Source organism: Lithobates pipiens, unplaced genomic scaffold (genome assembly GCF_037356315.1).
Source record: "Lithobates pipiens isolate NorthernLeopardFrog02 unplaced genomic scaffold, aLitPip1_a1.2 Scaffold_27, whole genome shotgun sequence".
NCBI lineage: Eukaryota > Metazoa > Chordata > Amphibia > Anura > Ranidae > Lithobates > Lithobates pipiens.
Window position 1 is genome coordinate 135615097 of NW_027507788.1, and position 23778 is coordinate 135638874.

At 43.0% G+C, this 23778-nt stretch overlaps 1 protein-coding gene across 3 annotated transcripts in view; it reads left to right on the top strand.

The window, feature by feature from the left end:
• The window catches only part of LOC143934146 (uncharacterized), a 159181-nt gene that overhangs the window by 117403 nt on the left and 18000 nt on the right, over nucleotides 1-23778 (top strand). For all 3 annotated transcript variants that reach the window (XM_077457509.1, XM_077457511.1, XM_077457510.1), the window contains 5 exons: nucleotides 9825-9952; nucleotides 11578-11662; nucleotides 12503-12609; nucleotides 16888-17000; nucleotides 22159-22270. In XM_077457509.1, the coding sequence (XP_077313635.1) occupies nucleotides 9825-9952; nucleotides 11578-11662; nucleotides 12503-12609; nucleotides 16888-17000; nucleotides 22159-22270 (545 nt within the window). The remainder of the gene's footprint in view (nucleotides 1-9824; nucleotides 9953-11577; nucleotides 11663-12502; nucleotides 12610-16887; nucleotides 17001-22158; nucleotides 22271-23778) is intronic.

Genomic DNA, 23778 nt, shown 5'->3' on the forward strand with positions numbered 1-23778 from the left:
GTTTTTTATATATTGATAACTAAAGATAACTAGTAAAAACAGCCAATGTGTAAATTTAGGACTGAATGCTTAGAAAATCTTGCCTGCAAATGGATAGAAAACTGGTATGCAAGACAAATTCGGAAGGAGGCTACACTAGGTAGTCTCTACTTGCTCCTTGATTACAAGACACTGAAAAATACACCAAAAAAGAGTTATGTTAAAACATTGTGACATTAAATTATTATTATTAAGCATGCCCCCCCATGATCATAGGGGGCTTCTCATGTAGATATCTGACTAATTTCACAGGACAGTGCCCACTTCCTCAGGGATAACTGGCATAAGTTTCTGCTATGAATGCTCAGATTACATATATCTTGACCCCAAATTCAAGGACCAAGATCACTGAATATGAGCATGAGTTTGCATGTTCTCCCTGTGCCTGCGTGGGTTTCCTCCGGGTGCTCCGGTTTCCTCCCACACTCCAAAGACATGCAGGTAGGTTAATTGGCTTCTGTCCAGGATTGACCCTAGTGTATGAATGGGGACCTTGGATTGTGGGTGCCTTGAGGGTGGGGACCTATGTGAGTGTGCGATGTACAGGGATAGGGACAATTGTAGACACTCACTCGGGTTGAACTGGATGGATTGGTGTCTTTATTCAACCTTGCTAACTATGTAACTATGAGGGGCCCAGCCAGGCAGGAAACTATGGACACTGGTGTTATATTACAGGGAGCATATATAGATCCCTCAATAAGTTGTAAAAGAGGAGACAACGGTGTATCTATTTATTGAGGGGAACCCCCACATATCAAGTCTTGGTCCTTCAAAGTGCCCTGAATGTTAAGAAATGGCTGTTCCCATAAGTGGGACAGATCAGATACCTTAAAAGTCCTATTCGTTTTTTGTTTTTTTTAGGGAGCTGATGTATTTTTCAGTGGATAGAAAACTCACTTAAAGATTCAGGGGGATATTTACGAAAGGCAAATCCACTTTGCAGGATTCTCCTGTCGGTATGGAACTAGCAGACCAACTAGTGCAAGGCCTAAGTATGTTTGTGACGCGACCCTGGATACCCTCCCTCTGTATCTAGGGCTTCAGTGTCAGATGTATTGCTGAGACACCTGATTTGACTAAAATACTGCTCTGCTGACCAGGCATCCAATAAAGCCCTGACGGATCTTCTCTTCCTTGGCGACCGGTTCTTTGGAGCCCCTTTGAATGGCATTAGTAAACATGCCTCCGGTGGTAAGAGTACATTACTCCCACAGGTTTAGGAAGGCTAAGGAACCACGCCATAGGCAAGGGCCCTCTTTTTCCATTCACTAACGGCTTTTCCGTCCGCCTGGAGCTTCGGTATAACGTCCCCAGCCCGACAGGACGACCACGGATGGACCAACACGTTCCTGGAACCGCAAGCCTAACAAGCTTGCGAATATAACTGCTACCGCATGAAGATTTGCCTCCACCCATGTCTCGGGTGGGGGTTCGCCTTCGGGGGTTGGCAGCCCGGTGGTCCCCTCGGTTTTCGTCCAATGGGCCTGCGATCTAATTTCCTCAGGCTACAAGATAGAGTTGCGCTCTTGGTCGCCAAACAGATTCTTCCCTTCCAGCATACCCGTATCCCCAGCTCACCAGGAGGCCCTCTTGGGGGCAGTGAGGGACCTGCTGAGTAGCAGGGTGGTTGTACCGGTTCCGAAATTGAAACGTTTCCAGGGTTTCTACTCAAATATGTTTGTAGTTCCCAAGAAGGAAGGGGTACGTCCAATATTGGACCTAAAAGCCCCCTTCATTTTGTTAAAGTGCAGAGGTTCAGAATGGAATCAGTTCGCCCAGTAGTTGCTGCACTCCATCAAGGGTACTCCCTGGCATCCTTGGACAACCAGGATGCGTACCTGCACATACCCATATGCCTGTGGCAGCAGAAGTTTCTGCGATTTGCAGTCGGGGAAGCCCACTACCAGTTTGTGGCTCTCCCTTTTGGTCTGGCATCAGCCCCCCGAGTCTTTACCAAGGTTTTGGCTCCGGTTTTGACATTGCTGCGGCAACATGGGATCGCGAACGCGGGATATAGAGACGATCTCCTCCTGAAAGCATCTTCCACCTCAGAATTAGAGGAGGATGTGGCGATCACCATGCAGACTGTGAGAATTTGGGTGGCTGTTGAACCTAAAGAACTTGGTGAGTGTACCGACTCTGTGTTTGGAGTACCTAGGCTTGCTGCTAGACTCCATGGAAGCGAGAGTTTTTCTCCCTTCAGACAAGCTGCAGACTTTCAGATCCGCGGTAAAACTGCTGATGAACCGCAGGTGGTCATCGCTTCGCTTTTGCATGCGAGTCCTGGGGCTCATGGTGACCTCCTTGGAGGCTGTACCGTTTGCCCAGTTCTACAACAGAGTCCTGCAGAAGGAGATCTTGTCAAAATGGGACAAATCTCAGTTGTCCCTGGATCGTCAGATTCAGGTGAGCCAGTCAGTCAGAGAATCACTGATCTGGTGGCTGAGGTCCCTGGTGACTCAGGCCGGAAAGTCGTTCCTACTTCTAAAGTGGACATTGATCACACCGGACGCCAGCCTTTTCGGCTGGGGTAGAGTAATTGGGGTTCAGTCGGCTCAGGGCCTCTGGTCGACAGAAGAATCCAAGTTGCTGATCAATCTGCTCAAACTGAGAGCGATCGGGCTGTGCCTCTCCACATGGTCAATGAGACTACAAGGATGTCTGATCAGGATCCAGTCAGACAACGCCACTGCAGTGGCATATGCCAATCACCAAGGGGGGACAAGAAGCTCAGCCACGGCACAGGAGGTCGCTCACATACGTCGGTGGGCAGAGCGACATTTACCGGTTTTGTCGGCCATTTACATTCCCGGAGTGGAGAACTGGCAGCTGGACTATCTGAGTCGCCAGATGCTGGACCCAGGAGAATGGGCGTTGCATCCGGAGATATTCAGGTTACTGTGCCTGAGGTGGGGCACACCAGACATGGATTTGCTGGCCTCCCATCTCAATCGGAGGGTGCCAAGGTTCATCAGACGCGCTGTTGGCTCCGTAGGATCAGTACCAGCTGATCTACGCCTTTCCTCCACTGAAGTTGTTACCACGTCTGATCGCAGAGTGGAAGCCGAGGGGATCCCAGTAATACTGGTAGCCCCAGATGGGCCTCAGCGTCCCTGGTGCGTCTGGTGGCAGACACTCCCTGACGACTGCCATTACGAGAGGACCTTCTGTCTCAAGGTCTGATTCTCCATCCGGCTTTACCATCGCTGGCTTTAATGGCATGGCTATTGAGAGCCAGGGGTTGAGGAACCGGGGTCTGTCGGACTTGGTGATCCCAACTATGTTGATGGCATGGAAATCTTCTTCTCTGAAGATATATCATCGTACCTGGATGCCCTACATCTCCATGTGTGAGGAGAAGGTTGGCATCTGCGCTCTTTTTCCATATCCAGGACCCTGCTGTTTCTTCAGCAAGGAGTAGACCAGAAATTGGCATTAAGCACTATTAAGGGGCAAATTTCAGCTTTTACTGTCTTTTTATCAGCGACCCCTGGAGTCTCACTCATTAGTGAGTACCTTTGTTCAGAGGGTTCGTTATGTAGTTCCCCCGGTGCGTCCACCGTTACCTCCATGGGGTTTGAACCTGGTGTTATTGGTGCTTAAAAAAACACAGCTTGAAACTATCAGGGAGTTTCCCCTGTTGACTCTTTCCCAGAAAGTGGTCTTTCCAGTGGCCATCACATCGGCCAGGAGGGTTTCGGAACTGGCGGCCTTGTCTTGCAAGTCGCCTTATCTGGTTATCCATAAGGATAAGGTGGTGTTGCGATTGCAACCGTCCTTTCTACCGAAGGTGGTCTCAGATTTTCACATTAATGAGGACATTGTGTTACCATATCTCTGTCCTAGGCTGAAACACGCTAAGGAGGTGGCCCTTCACGCTCTGGACGTGGTTCAGGCTCTGAAAGTGTATTTGTCTACCATTGCTCCCTTTTGGAAGTCAGGCTCGCTGTTTGTCTCGGTAGCTGGTCCCAAGAAAGGCATGGCGGTCTCATCAGCCGCCATTTCCAGGTGGATCAGGCAGATTGTAGTACAAGTCTATTCCTTAAAGGGGCAGGTGCCCCTCTTTCCGGTTACGGCCCACTCCACAAGGGCAATTGGAACGTCTTGGGCCTTCCGACACCAAGCGTCAGTCGTTCAGGTGTGTAAGGCGGTGACCTGGTCATCTGTCCACACATTTACCAAGCTCTACAAGGTAGATGTCAGTGCATCGGCTGATGCCTGTTTTGGCCGTAAAGTTTTGCAGGTGCTGTATAGTTGCAATTGAATATACAATATTTTTTATTTTTTTCAGTTTTTTCAATAAAATCACAGTACCTTTAAGTTAATGCATTGTTGCATTAACTTCCGCAGGTTTTTTGTGCGGTTGTGGGTAGTCACTCCTGTTGAGGGTACCCTGATTTTTTGGTGGATTTTTCCACGCACTATTTTTTGTGGGTAAAGTTTCCTAGTTTCCCACTTGCCATGGTGGATGACGTTTTATGCTGTTTTCCCACCCCTCGTTTGGCACTGCTTGGGGACGTCCCAATGGCTAAGAGAGGAGCTGTGTCGGTCGGTGAATATAAGAGAAAATAGGATTTTTTTGTACTCACCGTAAAATCCTTTTCTCTGTAATTCACCAATGACACAGCATCCGCCCCTCCTTTTATCTTTACGTTATACTGCTTGTTGACGTACTGAGGTCTGCTTGCAGACAGGATGGTCGATACCTGAGGGACCGCCCCCTGGGCGGAACTGAGAGTTCTGAGTGTTGTATTACAACTTTTTGCCTAGTATTCTCCTAGAGGTGAGGTATACAACCCAATGTAAAATAGGGAAAGCTAGTGCGCTCAACCTAAGATAACTTACAGAGAGGAAGTAATGTATCTAGGAAGCAGCCAGCATAAAAAAGTGTTCTCTGCACCAAAATTAGATAAATGAAAATGAAAATGCGGCGCTACCAAAAAAGTGCTAAATAAAAATGAGTGTATGGTAATCTCAAAATAAATGTGGATCAAAATGTTATTCACTAAATATAAATACAATGGAAAATAAATATATCAAAAATTCAAACAAATATGCGTGTATGCAAATATATGCAAAATTAGTGAATAAAAAATTGTGGAGAAATATTCAAACCCCTAAACAATCCACATAGACAATCCCAATCCAAACAAACATAATAAAATAACCATATGAAGAATAAAAAATAGTGAATATCGTGAAAAAAATGAATATTTAGACATATGATGCAAACACGTGATAGTCCATAAATTTAAAGTGCATTAATGACTAATGCCATTGTAAAATTAATAAATAGAGTTCATGCAAAAGATGTGAAGAGGCGATTCCCACAAGTGATAGATCACTGCAAACTTCAGTGCTTAATGGGTGCACCACCTATTTCCCCCAGCCTCTCACCTCCAATATCTGGTATACAGGCACTGTGTACAAGGGGTAACTGCTGGCTTCTATTTCGTTCCCACTGCTTCACCGCTGATTAACTTTTCACTGTGAGGATATATGTTACATGCCCTCCCAATAGCTCCAGGATATCCAGGCCATAAAGAGTGGAAAAACACAGAGGGCTCTCATGTGTAGTAACTTGGCTATTTTATTGAAAACAACAGTAAAATCCACACTTACATTTAAAATATCAGCAGAGTGTGCAGCAGACGCGGACTTCCGGTTTCGGCCGTAAACCGGAAGTGATGGGTCCGACACCGAATTCCTTCCCTGACGCGTTGCGTTACAGAACGTAACTTTTTCAAAGGGTGATCTAGGGGAACGAAATAGAAGCCAGCAGTTACCCCTTGTACACAGTGCCTGTATACCAGATATTGGAGGTGAGAGGCTGGGGGAAATAGGTGGTGCACCCATTAAGCACTGAAGTTTGCAGTGATCTATCACTTGTGGGAATCGCCTCTTCACATCTTTTGCATGAACTCTATTTATTAATTTTACAATGGCATTAGTCATTAATGCACTTTAAATTTATGGACTATCACGTGTTTGCATCATATGTCTAAATATTCATTTTTTTCACGATATTCACTATTTTTTATTCTTCATATGGTTATTTTATTATGTTTGTTTGGATTGGGATTGTCTATGTGGATTGTTTAGGGGTTTGAATATTTCTCCACAATTTTTTATTCACTAATTTTGCATATATTTGCATACACGCATATTTGTTTGAATTTTTGATATATTTATTTTCCATTGTATTTATATTTAGTGAATAACATTTTGATCCACATTTATTTTGAGATTACCATACACTCATTTTTATTTAGCACTTTTTTGGTAGCGCCGCATTTTCATTTTCATTTATACAACCCAATGGCCAAGAGAGGAGCTGTGACGGTCGGTGAATTACAGAGAAAAGGATTTTACGGTGAGTACAAAAAAAATCATTTTTTTAGCTTGCAAATGATTGGATGATAAAATCTGCAGAGCTTCCCCTCATTTCAGATCTACCCCTCAGATTTACAGCGACTGCACTTCCAAGTGCACTTTCAGTGCAATTTCAAGTGCACTTTGCACTTGTAGTGCAAAGTGGATTTGCCTTTTGTAAATAACCCCCATAGGGTTGATATGAAAATTATATAGAAAAGTACAATTTTCTGTTTGCAGATGACACCGAGCTATGTAGTGGAATAAAGTCCATACAAGATGTGTCTAATGCGCTGACCCGATGCGCTGTTTGATTGGGCAACCACATGGCAAAATGAGGTTTAATGTTGAGAAATGGAGAGACACAATCTTGGCCCTATACGCATCATTAGGTGTTTTGGTAGAGCAGCCACAGAGGAGGCTGTGTGGGAGAGAGAGCTTCATATTTGGCAACTCTTGTCTGCGACGAATATACACATTTTTTTTTTTAAACCATTTAATGAAGTTTGTGAAAGATGGTGTAGGGCTTACCCCTGGAGGAGCCACTGTTGTTCAGGTCACCTGCAATAGACCCAACAAAACCACACACAAAATGGCAACAACAATAAACCATAGCAGATCATTTTTCACAGCACCATGAATAATAAGAGGACCAAGTGTCTCTGCACCTGAACCCTGAGCCTAGGGATGTCCTAACTAAAGGGGACAGTACTGGAAGCTTAGGCTCGGTTCACACAGGGGGCGACACGACTTGCCGCGCCGCGACCTGACAAGTCGCCCCCGTTCTGTACTACGGAACCGTTCTAAGAGGAGCGACTCGAGTCGCTCCGACTTAGAAAAAAGGTTCCTGTACTACTTTTGGGCGACCTCGGGCGACTTGCATTGACTTCTATACAGAAGTCGTTTGCAAGTCGCCGCTGAGGTCACGGCAGGTCGTGGCGCGGCAAGTCGTGTCGCCCCCTGTGTGAACCGAGCCTTAGGTCCTTAAATCTCTCCAATCCCCTCCCACTGACTTATGTCATTTTATTTGTCGAGCGGATCGCGCTGATTTGAGTGAATTCCACAGTATATTATGTAAGTACTCAGATTGTATCCTAAGGTAAAGAGCCAATGTCCCTTTAGGAAGTGGGCAAGGATTGTGGCCAGCGGCCTCCCAACACCAACTCCTGTGGAACCGATGACATCAGTGGTGACCAACAATGGCAATTTCTCTCATGGAACTAGTGACACTCTCTGATGACTGTGACTTCCATATAGATGTGGCAGCCCAGTCTCTTCATCTCTCCTACATGCAGCAGTTAGCTCGCCAGCACAGCAACACACTGATGATCACCTCTTGCTTGCTTTTGAGACTGCTGCAGCTCTTTGTCTCCCTAGAACTGATAGTTCCATTCAGTCCTTGGCTTGCTAAAGATCTATCTCCTAAAGATATATCCCCCAAAAGTTCCAGATGATTCGCAGCAGTCTACTTCCTCTTCCAGGCTGCACAGCAGCCAATCACAGTATCCTCTGTTGTCATGGGCAGGGCTCGCCTCCAGCCTCCCCTGTAGCTGCAACACAGCCCTGTAAAGCAGGGATATGCAATTAGCGGACCTCCAGCTATTGCAGAACTACAAGTCCCATGAGGCATAGCAAGACTCTGACAGCCACAAACATGACACCCAGAGGCAGAAGCATGATGGGACTTGTAGTTTTGCAACAGCTGGAGGTCCGCTAATTGCATATCTCTGCTGTAAAGCATCCAGTGTCTTAGTACTAACAGCCCAGTTCCTGTTGTGGGGCAGAGCAGAGAAGTAGACCAGGGCTACAATGGAAAGATATAGTTCCCAACATATTTCATGAACCAGGGCCCACTTTTCTATCCCATAGTGGGATACAGCTCCCATTAGAGATATTCACATGTTGTTCCTGTAATGCACAATGCATCACTCATTAGCCCTACGAAGCAGCCAACTTACCCATATTGGCCTAGCACCAAAGTCCAAAGGGAAAAGGGAACTCACCCTATTATGTTCTAGATATAGTTTGTTCTATGAGTCCTTCCTGCATTGTAGACAGAACAGTAGGGGGACCCCCCCCCAAGGCATGCCACAAGGAACACTCCCCAGCAGCAGTCAGAAGCAAACAATATCCTGACTATAGTAGAAACCCAATAAAGACAGAAACTATAACAGTCAGAGCTTAGGCTGACCACAGCCTAGCTTCCCACTGAATTTGATCTTGGGATACTCCTGCTTATGGCAAGGTCCCTAAAGAGATATTCAAGTTATTAATTATTGTTTTTTTTTCTATTGGTTGAACGCAATAGACTTGTGTCTTTTCCACCTAAATTATATAAATGCAGACACCACATCTAAGGTAACCGAAGCTGCAATATATTACATTTTGGTTCTTGGATTCAGATATACTTTTAGGTATTTGTGAACACGTTAAATGGGTGTGCATGGTATAACCACAGAAAAATAAATATTTATTTCAACGATTTATGAGAAATTATTATGAGTACATTATATAGCAGGAAATGAAATTAAAGCGGAGGTCCACCCTAAAGTGGACCTTCCGCTCATCGGAACCCTCCCCCCCTCCGGTGCCACAATCGGCACCTTTCAGGGGGGAGGGGGGTGCAGTTACCTGGATAATCCAGGTAACTGCACCCACTTCCGGGATAGCTCTCTGCGGAAAGGGGCGTAATTTACGCCCCTTTCCGCAAGTGCCCGCCCCTTCCCGCAAGTGCCCCGCTGCCTGCTGGGAAACACACAGATCCCAGAGGCAGCGGGGAGCGTCCTTATTGCGCAGCGCGATTCGCGCATGCGCAGTAGGGAACCGGGAAATGAAGCCGAAAGGCTCCATTTCCTGATTCCCATACCCAAGATGGCGGCGGCAGGACCCGACAGGCGACCTAGAGATCGGCTTCGGGTGCCGACATCGCGGGCGCGCTGGACAGGTAAGTGTCACTATTTTAAAAGTCAGCAGCTGCAGTATTTGTAGCTGCTGGCTTTTAAAAAAAAAAAAAAAACGCGGAGTCCCGGTGGACTCCCGCTTTAAGCATTTTTATGTAGATTTTCTATAAGTGTGTTTCTATTTTGACAACAGGTAGATTTCCTAGCAGTTATTATTTTTCTGTTTAACAATCTGCACTGCCACCCATGTACTAATTGTATGTTCAGTAACAGTAAGTTGATCCAATCTCTCTTATTAAGTGCATGGTTTACAAAGTACTGTATTGTCAGGTGTGCCTTGGAAACCCCATTGTGGTAGTGTATTCACAAATTGGGCAGCTGCCTCCCTTAGGTGCTACAAACCTAGATTCTGACCTACAGTTTATAATCTTTTGAAATACCTGTGTTTAAAATGTATTTCCCCCTAAATATGTATGACATAACTTATGACCTATCTCTTGTCTTGCTCAGGTGATTATTTGTACAGATGGTCGAGCGAACACTGATCTGGGGAATCTGGAGGATATAACTGAGGAGTACATCTACCAGTCCTCCAAGCTGTACTACAGCAATCTGGGAGATCTTGCTCTTCAGCACAGGTTAGATATAATATTCTGTACACCACCCACATTTAGGAAAGATTATTCTTTTGTCACAATAGGTGCAGCAGATAAAGGCTGGGACACTTTTATATGTAGCAACTCCATTTGTTCCATATACCTAACTACAGATACCAGCAAATCTTTCTTAAGCCCGATACACACATACTGAAAGTCATCTGGTTCAGCAGAAAATGACCGCCTTTCAGTACATATTTACCACTGTTAGACCTGCTTCAGTCAAACGATCTTGATGGTGGAGCCACTATTCGATCAGCACTTGCAGCCAATGAATGCAAGTGCTGTTCTGTGTATTTTGGAGGTGGGAGAGATCCCTACATCGCACATTGTGTTGATGCAGGGATCAGTCAGCTTTTTTCATTCTACCCGTAAGTTCAATGGAAAAAAACTGAACATGTATATCCAGCTTAAATTCATACATAAGGCAATAGTACACCCAGCAAATCTATTTTACAAATGAGAAATACTGACGCAGAAAAAAAGTCCAATATTTAAATAGAAACAAACAGTGGTTCACTGTAAATTGGGAAGGGTAAGTCGATGTACATCTCTTTAGGATCCTAAGGCTGGCCATAGACAGCGATTTTCTTTTCTGCATTTTCTGCACAGGAAAAGCTGTCACCTCGTGGAGAACACAGTGAATATTGCTAGCAGCTGTAACAGCCACTAGCAATAATCGCATGTATAATCCAACAGGCTGGTTGTACCCAAGTTGATTGATCAATCAACTTGGGTACATTTAGCATGTCTATACATGGTTGGCCGGCTTAACTCACTTTCAACCCCTCAGATAACAGATGGCATATTGAGGAACAAGCTATAGTGAGCTAATAGAGCAACACTGTCACAAAAGTAGACATACTGATGCCTAAGGCTCCTTTCACTCAGGTTTTCTGATCAGGTTTGCCTGTCAGTTTTTCAGGCGGACCTGATCGGAGCCTCCATTCACTCTTATGGGGCAGCCGTGACAAGTCCACTGACACACGCTGCTATCAGAGCCGATCCAGTCTGTGGAATCCAGACAGATGGAGACCCTATTTTCCATCAGTGTGGTGGATGGGATCGGATGAAAATGGACAGACGGTCCGTTTTCACCCGATCTCCCCATGGAGGAGAGCGTGACTCTGACAGGTCCATCTCAGCACAGTGAGCGGAGACAGACCTATCATCCGCCTGCTCAGTGGGTATCAGCAGCTCGATCCCCCCGCTGAGCAAAGTGGAGTCCGTCGGGTGGACCGCCCGTGTGTTAGAGCCCTCTCAGTTACCTCAAATTAAAACAAAATCACCTCTCAGTCATCAAAACTATCTACTTGGCAGCCTTTGGCATTCTCAAGGGCCAAAAAAAGCTGGCTGCTCTCCTTTAGAAGACACTGATGAAAGTAAAATACATTAAGAATACTGAGCTTCTTTCTGGTACTGTGTTTTCTATCCTGGTATAACCAGGATTCTGCTTTTGACCTTGCCGACTTAAAATATTTAGGGGTCTTTTAAGGTACCTTGCCCAATTATATTGCTTCAATGTTTTTGACATACAGTATAGTTTTCTTAGTATAATACTAAGTAATTAGGTAGATTTTCTATATCAGTGTGTATGTGTCTTGCAGTGTGGTGGTCTCTGTGGTGACGATAGAAGGAACAGACTGCAGACTGCCTGAACTGGGACAACTTGCCGATAAGACAGGAGGAAAGGTATACAGTGTGCAGCACTGATGCATATGTGTCATGTATATCATTGTTAGGTAAAACTGCATTAACATCGATGAAGCCTGGAGACATACTGTACAGTATGACCTCAAGAATGCCCAATCTATTTTGTTTTGTTGGTGTTGCTGCAATGATATATTCTACTTTGACCTATGCAGTTTTACTAAATAGTGACCTTTATCCATTTGGCATTTTTTCTATATTTCTATGTATGTTTCACAGTGATAACTTGCACTGGTCAATATAGTGCTGGGATTTGGTTACTGTTTAATTTAGTGCAGAGATCAGTTGTATATCATGCCCAAAATCTGTAAAATCTAAATTAATTTCTTAGGGTACATAAATATAATGCAATGCTTTTACTAGAAGTTGAAGATGAGCACTTGACACAGGAAGCAAAACTACTGCACATACAATTTACTTTGGTGAAGGTTATGTAAAGAGCTGCAAAAAACAAGCAAACTGACATATAGAACATATACGCATATTCTTAGACAAATGTGTTCTCTGCTCCAGGTAAAGAAGGGAGTGGCCACAAATACAAATTTTACTCATTATAGGAAAGCATACAAAAGTGTTTATTAGATATATTTAGTGATTTAAATATGTTTTCTTTATGAAATAACATCCTGATGTTTGATTAAACTGGTATTTAGTAAGGATATATTGAATTTTTAAAACAGGATTTGAAAATATCTTTACCAATGGTAAAAGCGAAAACACAGTATAACCTGACTGCTTGTATACAGTATATCTATCTACCTGTTGTCTTTTTGACATGTTGTCTTTTTGATGCTTTTTGATTCTCTTTTTTGTCTTGGCTAGGTAAATATCGTACATCCTTTGAATTTGGCCAATGAGTTTCAGTCAATCCTGGATGAACAAATCATTGCTACTGATGTTGAAGTGAAGGTTTATCTGCCCCATTCTATGTGAGTGCTACATAACGAACAGACTTGAAGGCCTAGCGTATGTGATATCCATTGCTTCAGAGCACTACTACCATTCTCTGAGAAAAAACGAATGATAATTCTACAAGTTTTAGTGATTTCACTGGGGTCAGAGTTGCTAATATTTTGACGTTTACTTTACAGCACTCATCTCCTTTATTAATTTTCTAATGTAAAAAGATTTATTCAGACTACACTTAATGGGCTGAAGGAAATACCCATTACTGTGCCCAGTGGCATTGCTATGGGGATGCGGCCTGCACCTGGATGACACCCACCAGACGGTGACACCAGGCTCAGACTGGCACTGGCGCCGCCTTGAGAGGGGCGTCACGGCTCTCTCCATTTCCGGGTTCTCCTCTGCTGCACATGATATGCAGGGAGAGTGGGGGAGGAGTGAGGCAGACCGTCCCACACACCCCCACATGCTGTGGCCACAATCACATCTGTTCCTGCTGGGTGCACTCACTGCAGACCGGACTATAGCCACTTTATTCTCAGCTCTGATGTTTCAAGTACACAGGCTGGGAGGAAGAGCCGAGGAAGAGGAGGGACAGAGGAGGGGGACATGGTGATTTGAGGGGGCATTGGAATCGTAACAATTATGCTGCCAGGAGGGATTTTAGGGGGGTAGAGGATTGGTGCTAAGGGGTGCTTTGTTTTGGGTTAGAGAGGACTTGTACTAGACGTGAAAGGAGGGGGGCAGATTTGAAGTTTGACCCCCAGCACAATTCCTTTCCCCTCCCAAAGCACCCCCTAGCACATATCTTCTAACCCCCCCAAATCAAAGATCACATCCCGGCTCAATCCACCCCCCCGATCCCATCCCGGCTCCATCCACCCCCACCCCGATCCAATCCTGGCTCCATCCATCCCCCCGATCCCATCCTGGCTCCATCCATTCCCTTGATCCTATCCCAGCTCCGTCCACCCCCCGATCCCATCCCTGCTCCATCCACCACCCCAATCCTATCCAGGCTCCTTTCACCCTCTGATCCCATCTCGGCTCCATCCATTCCCCCTGATCCCATCCCAGCTTTGTCCACCACCTCAATCCCATCCCAACTCCATTCATCTCCTCAATTTCCATCCCAGGGTATGATATCACTACTTCAAATACACAAAGTTAAATATATTGTAAATAAGCAGCAAATTGGGACTTTAAATGAAGCATGTGCAATATGGCCAGAAAATTTGTCAATAATAAAAATATATATGTATTTATTATCTGGACAGTAAAAAACTGTCTCATATTGAATACAATTGATAAACCTACAAAAACATATATTTTAAAGACCATTGTGCTAGAAACCAGATCATAGCATAAAAGTACACGACACAATGTGGCATAAAATATCGTCCTCCATGTTTATATGACTTTCGAACAGAGTGGTATAATAATAATAATAATAATAATAATAATAATAAATCCAACTGAGCTAAAATCAAATAGACCATCTATATAAGACATAAGATGCATCCAGATCCAGAAAAACCATTTCCTCAGGGGCGGGTGCATCTAAATAAATAAATATAAATAAGCCAGTATAATAAAGTGTAGACAGGGAAAATGAATAAAAGAATATGTAGGAGACAGTAATAAACTATCCCCATATATATTCAAATATGAAGGCAGCCTGGAAAATGCGAGACCCAAACCTGGAGGCTGCCTATAGTGTCCATACCAGGAACTGTGGTAAATTGGACCCAAATATATAACAAGTTTATTTTACAAATTTGACAGTGAATGCCATGAGATAATACTTCTGTTTTTATTGTGGTATAGACAGATAACAGAAAATTGTTATCAAATTCCAGGTAATTTTCCTTTCCCGGCCTATTCTCACGTTGGCACACAATTACTTCTCTGTAACCCACAGGACCACATCTTCCTATCTCAATAAATGACAGCCCCTCCCTAAGACCCCTTTCACACTGGGGCGTTTTTCGGGCGTTTTCCATGCGCTTTAGCGTTAAAAAAAAGTGCCTGTAAAGCGCTTGAAAGAAGCTGCATCTGCAATCCCAATGTAAAAGCCCGAGTGCTTTCACACTGAGATCCCTTTCACGCTGGAGCGTTTTTCAGGTGCTTTAGCTTTATAAAAAGCGCCTGTAAAGCGCCTGAAAGAAGCCGCAACTGCAATCCCAATGTAAAAGCCTGAGTGCTTTCACACCGAGGCGCTGCGCTGGCAGGGCGTCAAAAAAGTCCTGCAAGCAGGTTCTTTGCAGCGCTTTTGGAGCGGTGAATACACCGCTCCTAAAGTGCCCCTTCCCATTGAAATCAATGGGAAGCGCCTGAAAAACGCTTGAAAAGCGCTATTGGCAGCAGCGTTTTGTGGGTGCTTTTAACCCTTTATCTGGCCACTAGCAGGGGTTAAAAGCGCCCCAATAACGCTCGAAAAACGCTGCTAGTTTAAGCGGCGCTTAACAAGCGTTTTTTCGGGCACTGACATTGTGAAAGGGCTCTTAAAGCAGTTGGGCTTTCACATTGGGACTGCAGATGAGGCTTCTTTCAAGCGCTTTTTTTAACGCCCCAGTGTGAAAGGGGTCTTACTAAAGTGTTCGATAACCTAGTTTGCGACAGGCCACTAGGGAGAGTGTCCTGTGCTGATGTGAGGATAGGCCAGGAAAGGAAAATGACGGTAAGTATCTGATAACAATTTCTGGCTCACCTCACGAATAAATGGGCAGGAGAAAACATATGAAAATAGACACTGACAATCAAAGAAAAGCTTCTAAAGACAAAAATAATTTATCCCTCATGTCCCAAACTTTGCTCAATTTGCTGACCTCACGACTAGGTTGTAAGGTTGAATGAAGGCCATACCAGTACTTCAGCTAGCCGTCTTACATGTATCTTCTGCTGAATCTTGGCATAGCACCCCAAAAGACTGCCACCGCTCTAGTCGAATGAGCTTGCACCTGTTTTGGAGCAGAAAGGCCTACTTCCTGCATGCCAATGTAATCATTCTGGTAAGCCAATAGAAAATGACTCTTGAGGACCCGATGGCAAAGATTGTTCACTTTCCTCACTTCTTTTGATCTTTGCAAGTACACTGTTAGCAACTTTACCGTGTGTAATGCACTGTACACATGGTCTGACTTTTTGGCGGAAAATGTGCGATCAGATTGTGTTGTCAGAAATTCCGATCGTGTGTGGGCTCCATCAGACTTTTTCTGTCGGAATTTCTGACACACAAAGTTTGACAACAAAATCTGATCATTTAAATTCCGATTGTGTGTAGACAATTCCGACGCACAAAGTGCCATGCATGCTCAGAATGAATTATGAGACAAAAGCTATTGGCTACTGGCCTCTTTGTAGTCCCGTCGTACATGCTGTACATCACCTCGTTCTGAACAATCGGATTTCCCGACAACTTTGTGCGACCATGTGTATGCAAAACAATTTTGGGCCAAAATCCGTCTGAAAAAATCTGATGGATTTTGTCGTCAGAATGTCCGACCGTGTGTACAGGGCATAAGGAACTGAAGTCTTCCTGCTGTGTACTCAGTTACTCCTGTGTGAAAACTCTGTGAAACTGCTTACCAGTTTTATTTGCTGGAAACTGGATACCACTTTAGAATTAAGCTTTGGAGATAGACCTATCACTATTCCTGGTAAAAAAAAGATGAGGAACCCTGCACATCTAACCTGGCCTCTTCCATAGCCATATTAATAAAAGTAGTCTCACTGGATTAGGGTGCTGTCACTGACCGTGCCATAAAAGATTTCAATTGACCAGAAACGAGATTGGGGGCACCGATGACATCTGGAGGAGCAGCAGAAGCCAAGGCCTTCTTGGTAGGTGGAAAGCACCTGCTTGGTATGAACTTGTTCTGTCCAAATTTTTAGAAGCACTTTGTTGTTTCAGTACACTGGAGAGAGACAAAGATCAAATGAAAAATCCCATGCCACTGTGAACCTACCTTGTATCACGGAGTCTTCGCATTTGTACCCTGTTGCAACCAAAAAAGAAGAATACTTAAGTTGGGGAGTGGCTGTCTTTTATTGAGCTAGGAAGAAGTGGTCCTGTGGGTTCCAGAAGAGGCGTTAACCCATTGTGTGCTGACGTAAGGTGGACCAAGAACAATATTTTAAGGAAGACATATAATTCAATACTATCCATGATGGTATATTTGTTCCATATGTTGAAAATTGAAAATTGATGTCGTTTGGTTGATGCAGTATTTCTATGTGAGGCCACATACCCTTTTCTATCCTCCAGATTATTAATGGCTTATTTTTCCTCTTGTATTCAGGCATTTCCTCTATGAGGGGCATACTGAGTCTGTTCTGACTAAGAAAATTGGAAGTACAAATCCAGACACTGTGTTGTCTACAGAATTTGCTATCCATTCATCCAAAACTAAAGGTAGGATCACTGGAATTTGAAGACCTTTGAGACACTAATGAAAAATGCTTTGAACAAACAACTGTGATAAAAGTGGATAAGTGCAAAGTACTGAAAATAGTAGATAAAATGTGAGAGGAATAGCTGACCAAGGGAAAGATACACAGGACAGTGTTATCTTTTGTTATCTGTTATCCTATAATAGAGCAGTCTTGGTTCCCAAGAATTGGTAACACTTTCTACTATTCCAATATCATAATCAGTAAAGTTAGAAGTCACATTTTAACCCTGAATGGTATTATGTCCACTTGTGTTCTATGCAATATACATCTTGTTTGTCTCTCCTACTGATCCTTGGGGGGCAGGGCATCTCCTTTGGAGAACATGTCCTTCCTTCCAGAGGCTGGACACTAGGCATGGCAAGAACATTTGCTTCTGCTGTTGTACTGGCTTTCGATTCTTTTTTTTTTTTATAATCTATACCTTTTTCTTTTAACTTTGTTCTATTTTCATATTTGGACATCATAAGTGTGTCAGGTGAGCCTGGGCACACCCTAATTACCCTGTGTGGCGCAGATTTCGCCTGTTTAACCCCTGGATTTTCACCAAAGCCCCCTAACGGGGCTCCTAAAAAATTAGTAAGAAAACAAAATTGTGAAAAATGTTAACATTATAAAAACTACTGACACCATCCACAAGCCCTACTTACATCGTCCACTGCTCTACTGACACCATCAGAATATATACACATGCACACACTTATGTGTTTGAGCTTTTGAGATGCACACCCTAATGCAGTGATAGCGAACCATGGCACCCCAGATGTTACGGAACTACATTTCCCATGATGCTCATGCACTCTACAGTGTAGTTGAACATCATGGGAAATGTAGTTCCAAAACATCTGGGGGGCCAAGTTTCGCCGTCACTGCCCTAATGCAATAGGCTGCGCACACCTATGTTGAAGATACAGCTATACTATAGCAGATATATTATATAGGATTTTTAAAGTATAATAGACTGATCACTGTTGTACACTTTCTTCTAGTAAAAATTAACTAGACTTCATGTACTTTCTTTTAATATACTGATGTATCCTTAAAGTGAAATGTTTGACTATGAATTAGTCCTACTTACAGTGCCTTAAAAAGTATTCATACCCCTTGACATTTTCCACATTTTGTCATGTTACAACCAAAAATGTAAATGTATTTTTGGGGGATTTTATGTAATAGACCAACACAAAGTGGCCCATAATTGTGAAGTGGAAGAAAAATGATAAATGGCTTTCAATATTCTTTACAAATAAATATTTGAAAAGTGTGGTGTGCATTTGTATTCAGCCCCCTTTACTCTGATACCCCTAACTAAAATCTAGTGGAACCAATTGCCTTCAGAAGTCAGCTAATTAGTAAATAGAGTCAACCTGTGTGTAATTTATTCTCATTATAATACAGCTGTTCTGTGAAGCCCCCAGAGGTTTGTTAGAAAATCTTTGTGCATTTGTATTGAGACCCCTTTGTTCTGACACCCCTAACTAAAATCTAGAGGAACCAATTGCCTTCAGAAGTCACCTAATTAGTAAATAGAGTCCATCTGTGAAGCCCTCAGAGGTTTGTTAGATAACCTTAGTGAACAAACAGCATCATGAAGGCCAAGGAACACTCCAGACAGGTCAGAGATAAAGTTGTGGAGACGTTTAAAGCAGGGTTAGAACATAAAGAGGGGGTTGTTTGTAGTTAGGGACTTTAAGGAAGCCATAACCTGGTGAGGTCACATATTTCCATCCCTAGGGACTTTAATTGAAATCATGGAATGGTGAGCTCATGTATTTCCATCCCAACCTAAGTCAAGAAAAAGGGGACTGAGCAAGGGGAGAGTGTGACTTTATATGAAGCACATGACTGCAAGAGAGTAATTAGGTGAACATAAGGAAATTTATTGAATACAAATTGATAGATGTATATAATAGCGATATCAATGGTATATGATAACATTCATACATTACATAATGAATAGTATAATATAAACATGCAGGTAATACTGGTAACAATGGTAATAGGTAAGCATGGTAGAAACAAATAACGTGACAATAACAACTCATGATATAACCACAATAAGTTTCCTAGTTTACCACCAACGATTTTATGTAAGACCATAATACAAGATAATGCCTGCGGGGCCTATGGCCTTACTGAGCCTGCAAAGTTAGATATTTCATAAACTTGGAAGGTGTGGGTGAAATGGATAAGAACACGGCATCCGATATCTGTACATGTTTTGTGGCTTTAATGCCACTCGTCAGGAGCAATCACGTGGGATATCTGAAATGAAACTTCAGACAGGTCAGGGATAAAGTTGTGGAGAAGTTTAAAGCAGGGTTAGGTTATAAAAAAAAATCCCAAGTTTTGAACATCTCACAGAGCACTGTTCAATCCATCATCCAAAAATGGAAAGAGTATGGCACAACTGCAAACCTACCAAGACATGGCTTTCCACCTAAACTGACAGGCTGGACAAGGAGAGCATTAATCAGAGAAGCAGCCAAGAGGACCATGGTAATTCTGGAGGAGCTGCTGAGATCCACAGCTCAGGAGGGAGAATCTGTCCACACGACAACTATTAGTCATGCAATCCACAAATCTGGTCTTCATAGAAGAGTGGAAAGAAGAAAGCCATTGTTGAAAGAAAGTTATAAGAAGTAACATTTGCAGTTTGCGAGAAGCCATGTGGTGGAAACAGCAATCATGTAGATGAAGGTGCTCTGGTCAGATGAGACCAATTTTTTACTTTCTGGCCTAAAAGCAAAATGCTATGTGTGGCGGAAAACTAACTCTGCACATCACCCTGAACACACCAACCCCACCATGAAACATGGTGGTGGCAGCATCATGCTGTGGGAATTCTTTTCTTCAGCAGGGACGGGGAAGCTGGTCAGAGTTGACTGCGGCGCAGGTTCACCTTCCAGCAGTACAACGACCCTAAACATACGCAAACCCTAAACATACAGCCAGATCCACTACAATGGAATGGCTTAGATCAAAGCATATTCATGTGTTAGAATGGCCCAGCCAAAGTCCAGACCTAAATCCAATTGAGAATCTGTGGCAAGACTTGAAAATTCTTGAGGGCCCCCTGTATATCTCGATATGAGGAGTGGCAGGGGCGGCTAAGACCGAGCTCCCCGATCCTCAGCCGAAATGTAATAGGCACTGATAGACCTAAAGTGAAAGCACAGTGTGTGCTGTGCTCTTTGTCTCCCCCTACAGTGCAGTACCCAGCACGAAAAGGTAAGGTAAAGCACTGCCGATTTTTAAAAGGCTTTCTGTATGTATGTGTTTTTATATATATATATATATATATATATATATATATATATATATATATATATGTGTGTGTGTGTATTTATATATATATATATATGTGTGTGTGTGTGTGTGTGTGTGTGTGTTTAGATGTACTATGTACATTTTATGTATGCGCATTTAATCCTATACAATCAGAACAGATTTTTTTTTCTTGCTTGTTCTAATTACCAGCAAAAATAAATAAATAAATTATGTTCCTCTGAAAAGCGATCCATGCTCAGATTGCTTTTCAGAGGCATTTCACAGCTAGTAAAGAGGCAATATGTTGCTTCCTGACCGTCTGTTTTAACCCCTAAATGCATCATTACTATGCTGTAACTGCATGCAATGCATACAGTTGCAGGGTGGTAGCAGTGCAGCCCCATTCATCTAGGGGTATACTTCAAGGGTGCCCTGACTGAAAAAAGGTTGAGAAACACTGGCATAGAGGAACCGATCTCTCCATTTTCCTCCAGCCGCTGAATGCCTGTGGGAGGGAGAGGAGGAGAAGTGGGAGGGGGAAATGGAGAATCGGTTCCTTTATATGCATCCACCCCCTGGTGTTCCGACACCGTGCTCGGAGGAAAGGGCCCTGTCCAGGAGTCAGGGGAACCCTTCATGGTTTCTTTCATCAGGGAAAAAGATAAAGTGGAATTAAAGGCAAAGCTATATTTTTTTTCATTTTGGAGAGCAACAGAGGGTTATAACCCGTCAGATTTTTTTCGTCATCTGTGTCCCATTGCGGAGATTTCCATTCACTTCCTATGCCATAACCAAACAGGAGGTGAAAGGAAATCGTGCAAATTTAGGAAATTCCTTGGGGACCCCCAGGTAACCAGAAGCAGTATTCCCATTGGAAGATTTCCCCTCTATTATTTTTTATGGGTAAACCCAAAATGTGGGATTTTCTTTTACTTTCAATGATAATGGTAAACAGGACAAATAGAGAGGGTGACTCTGCCTTATGGGGACACAGACAGCAATGAAACCTGACAGGTGTTCTAATTCCTCTCCACTCTATTCAAGACAAAAAAAAAAAAAGTTTTGCCTTTAGTTATACTTTAGGGGTCTGTGTCGATCACATCAGTTTAATATCAGTTTGAGGTGCTTCTAAGTTCATTCAGAATTCATTAACAAATGCATTTGGACTGTAGTTGACATCCTTCTGACCTGCATTAGACCATCTTCAGATGGTCATTGCAGTCCTATGGACTTGTCTGATGTGAACAAAAGCCCATTCACACAGGTTCTAAATCTAATTTTTATGACTGGATAAATGAACCATGGATTACTGAAGTCTAAGGCCGTCCATACACAATTCAAACCTCAGCTGGTTCAGCAGGAACCAGCCGAGATTCAAACCATTAATGGGCAGGCTCACTGTACAACCAGCCTGCCGGATTCTCTTGCGATTATTGTGAGCGGCTGCTATAGCCACTAGCGATAATCACTGTCTTTTCCCAACAGGGACGGCTTCCCCTGCCCACCCCTGCCTCCCCACCGGGAAAAGACAATTGCTGATTCCCCTGTCAGCGCTGTCTGTGTTGATGGGTAGATCATGTGAATTTCTTTCCTGCAACCCGTGGTTGCAGGAAAGAAATTCACACTATATATGGCCTGCCTAATTCAAAATGTGTTTTTTTTTGTTTGTTTTTTTCATTGCCTTTGAGAAAGTGCCCCCTTCATGCTGCTGCTACTGAGTATGTTAATGTTTTAGGATTTGCTTGTTTCAACTTCTGACAATACATATGTGCTACATCTTAATTTACAAATTAAACATGATTTTATTCTGAATTGTGGTAAAAGTACATGTATTGTTTTGCTGATAACAGAAGCTCTGAGGCATTCCCAGCTCCCAGTACAAGTACAGATAACATTTACCCTTCCAAATGGAAAAGCCAGACATCGGATCATCAGTCAGAAGAGGCCGGTGACTAATGACAGGTAAAGCAAACCACAAGAGGCATTATTATAGAGGTGTTAAGATCCTTCATATCAGTGATTTAATTACTACTGGCATTGCTAGCCCATTTTTGGGTTATATGATTCCACCCTCATTGACTTGTAACTTGTAATCCCAAACACAATTTAATCCCAACATTATTATTATTATTTTTTTTTTCAATATTCAAAAGAGAAAGAAATTTAACTAAAATATGTTTGCCCTGTGCTGTTCAGTAGGAGCCCAAAAGAAAGGGGAGCTTCAGGTAGTGCTGGACGAGCCTGAGATTTCAGTAGTCTACAGTGGGCTCTGTAGTATGATTCAAACTTTAATTAGGCACCTACGTTAGGTATATAAATATTTGGACACAGGGACAATTTTCATACTTTTGGCTCTGTGTGCCACCAGAATAAAATTAAAATTAAACAATCTAAACTAATTTAAAGTGCAGACTTTCAGCTTTATTTCAAGGGGTTGAACATAAATATCAAGTACAAATTTTAGGAACTGTAACCATTTTTATACATAGTCCCCCCATTTTCAGGAGCGCAAATGTAATTGGACTAAGGAATATAATCATAAATAAAATGTTCATTTTTAATTTTGTTGAGAATCCTTTACTGGTAATGACTGCATGAAGTCTGGAACCCATGGACATTACCAAAGACTAGGTTTCCTCCTTTCTGATGCTTTGCCAGGCTCTAACTGCAGCTGTCTTCAGTTGTTCTTTGTTTGTAGGTCTTTCTTCCTCTAGGTTTGCATTCAGCAAGTGAAATGCATGCTCTATTGGGTTGAGATCAGGTGATTGACTCGGTCATTGCAGAATATTCCACTTAATTTCCTTCAAAAGTCTTGGGGTTGCTTTTGCAGTGTGTTTTGGATCATTGCCCATCTGAACTGTGATGCGCCATCCAATCAACTTTGCTGCATTTGGCTGAATCTAGGCTGACCCTATATCTCTAAACGCTGCAAAACTCATCCGTCTGCTTCCGTCTCCTGTCACATCATCAATAAACACCAATGACCCAGTGCCATTGGAAGTCATGCAAGCCCATGCCATCACACTGCCTCAACCATGTTTTACAGATGATGTTGTGTGCTTTGGATCATGAGCTGTTCAGTCATTCTGGTACAGATTAATCTTAGTTTTATCAGTCCAAAGAATGCTTTTTTGGAACTGGTCTGGCTTTTAAAGATGTTTTTTCAGGTAGGAGGAGATTTCCACTGCAGCCTGTATACACGCCCACATATGTGATGCCAATATCATGTGACCTGGCTATCTCTGAGTAACAAGTGAATGTTCTCTCCAGCATAAAAAACACAACTGAGCATGTGCAGGTTGGCTACTGCCTGTGTGTTAGCTGGCCTTCTCAAGATAGACAGTGCAAGAAGGAAATTATCTGTGCATACAGGATAAAACAGCCTTTTTACACAATGCAGAGGAGTAACCCCTTAAGTTCCACAGTGAGTAAAACAAGTATGCTATGCTGCATATACAGACAGATTTTAC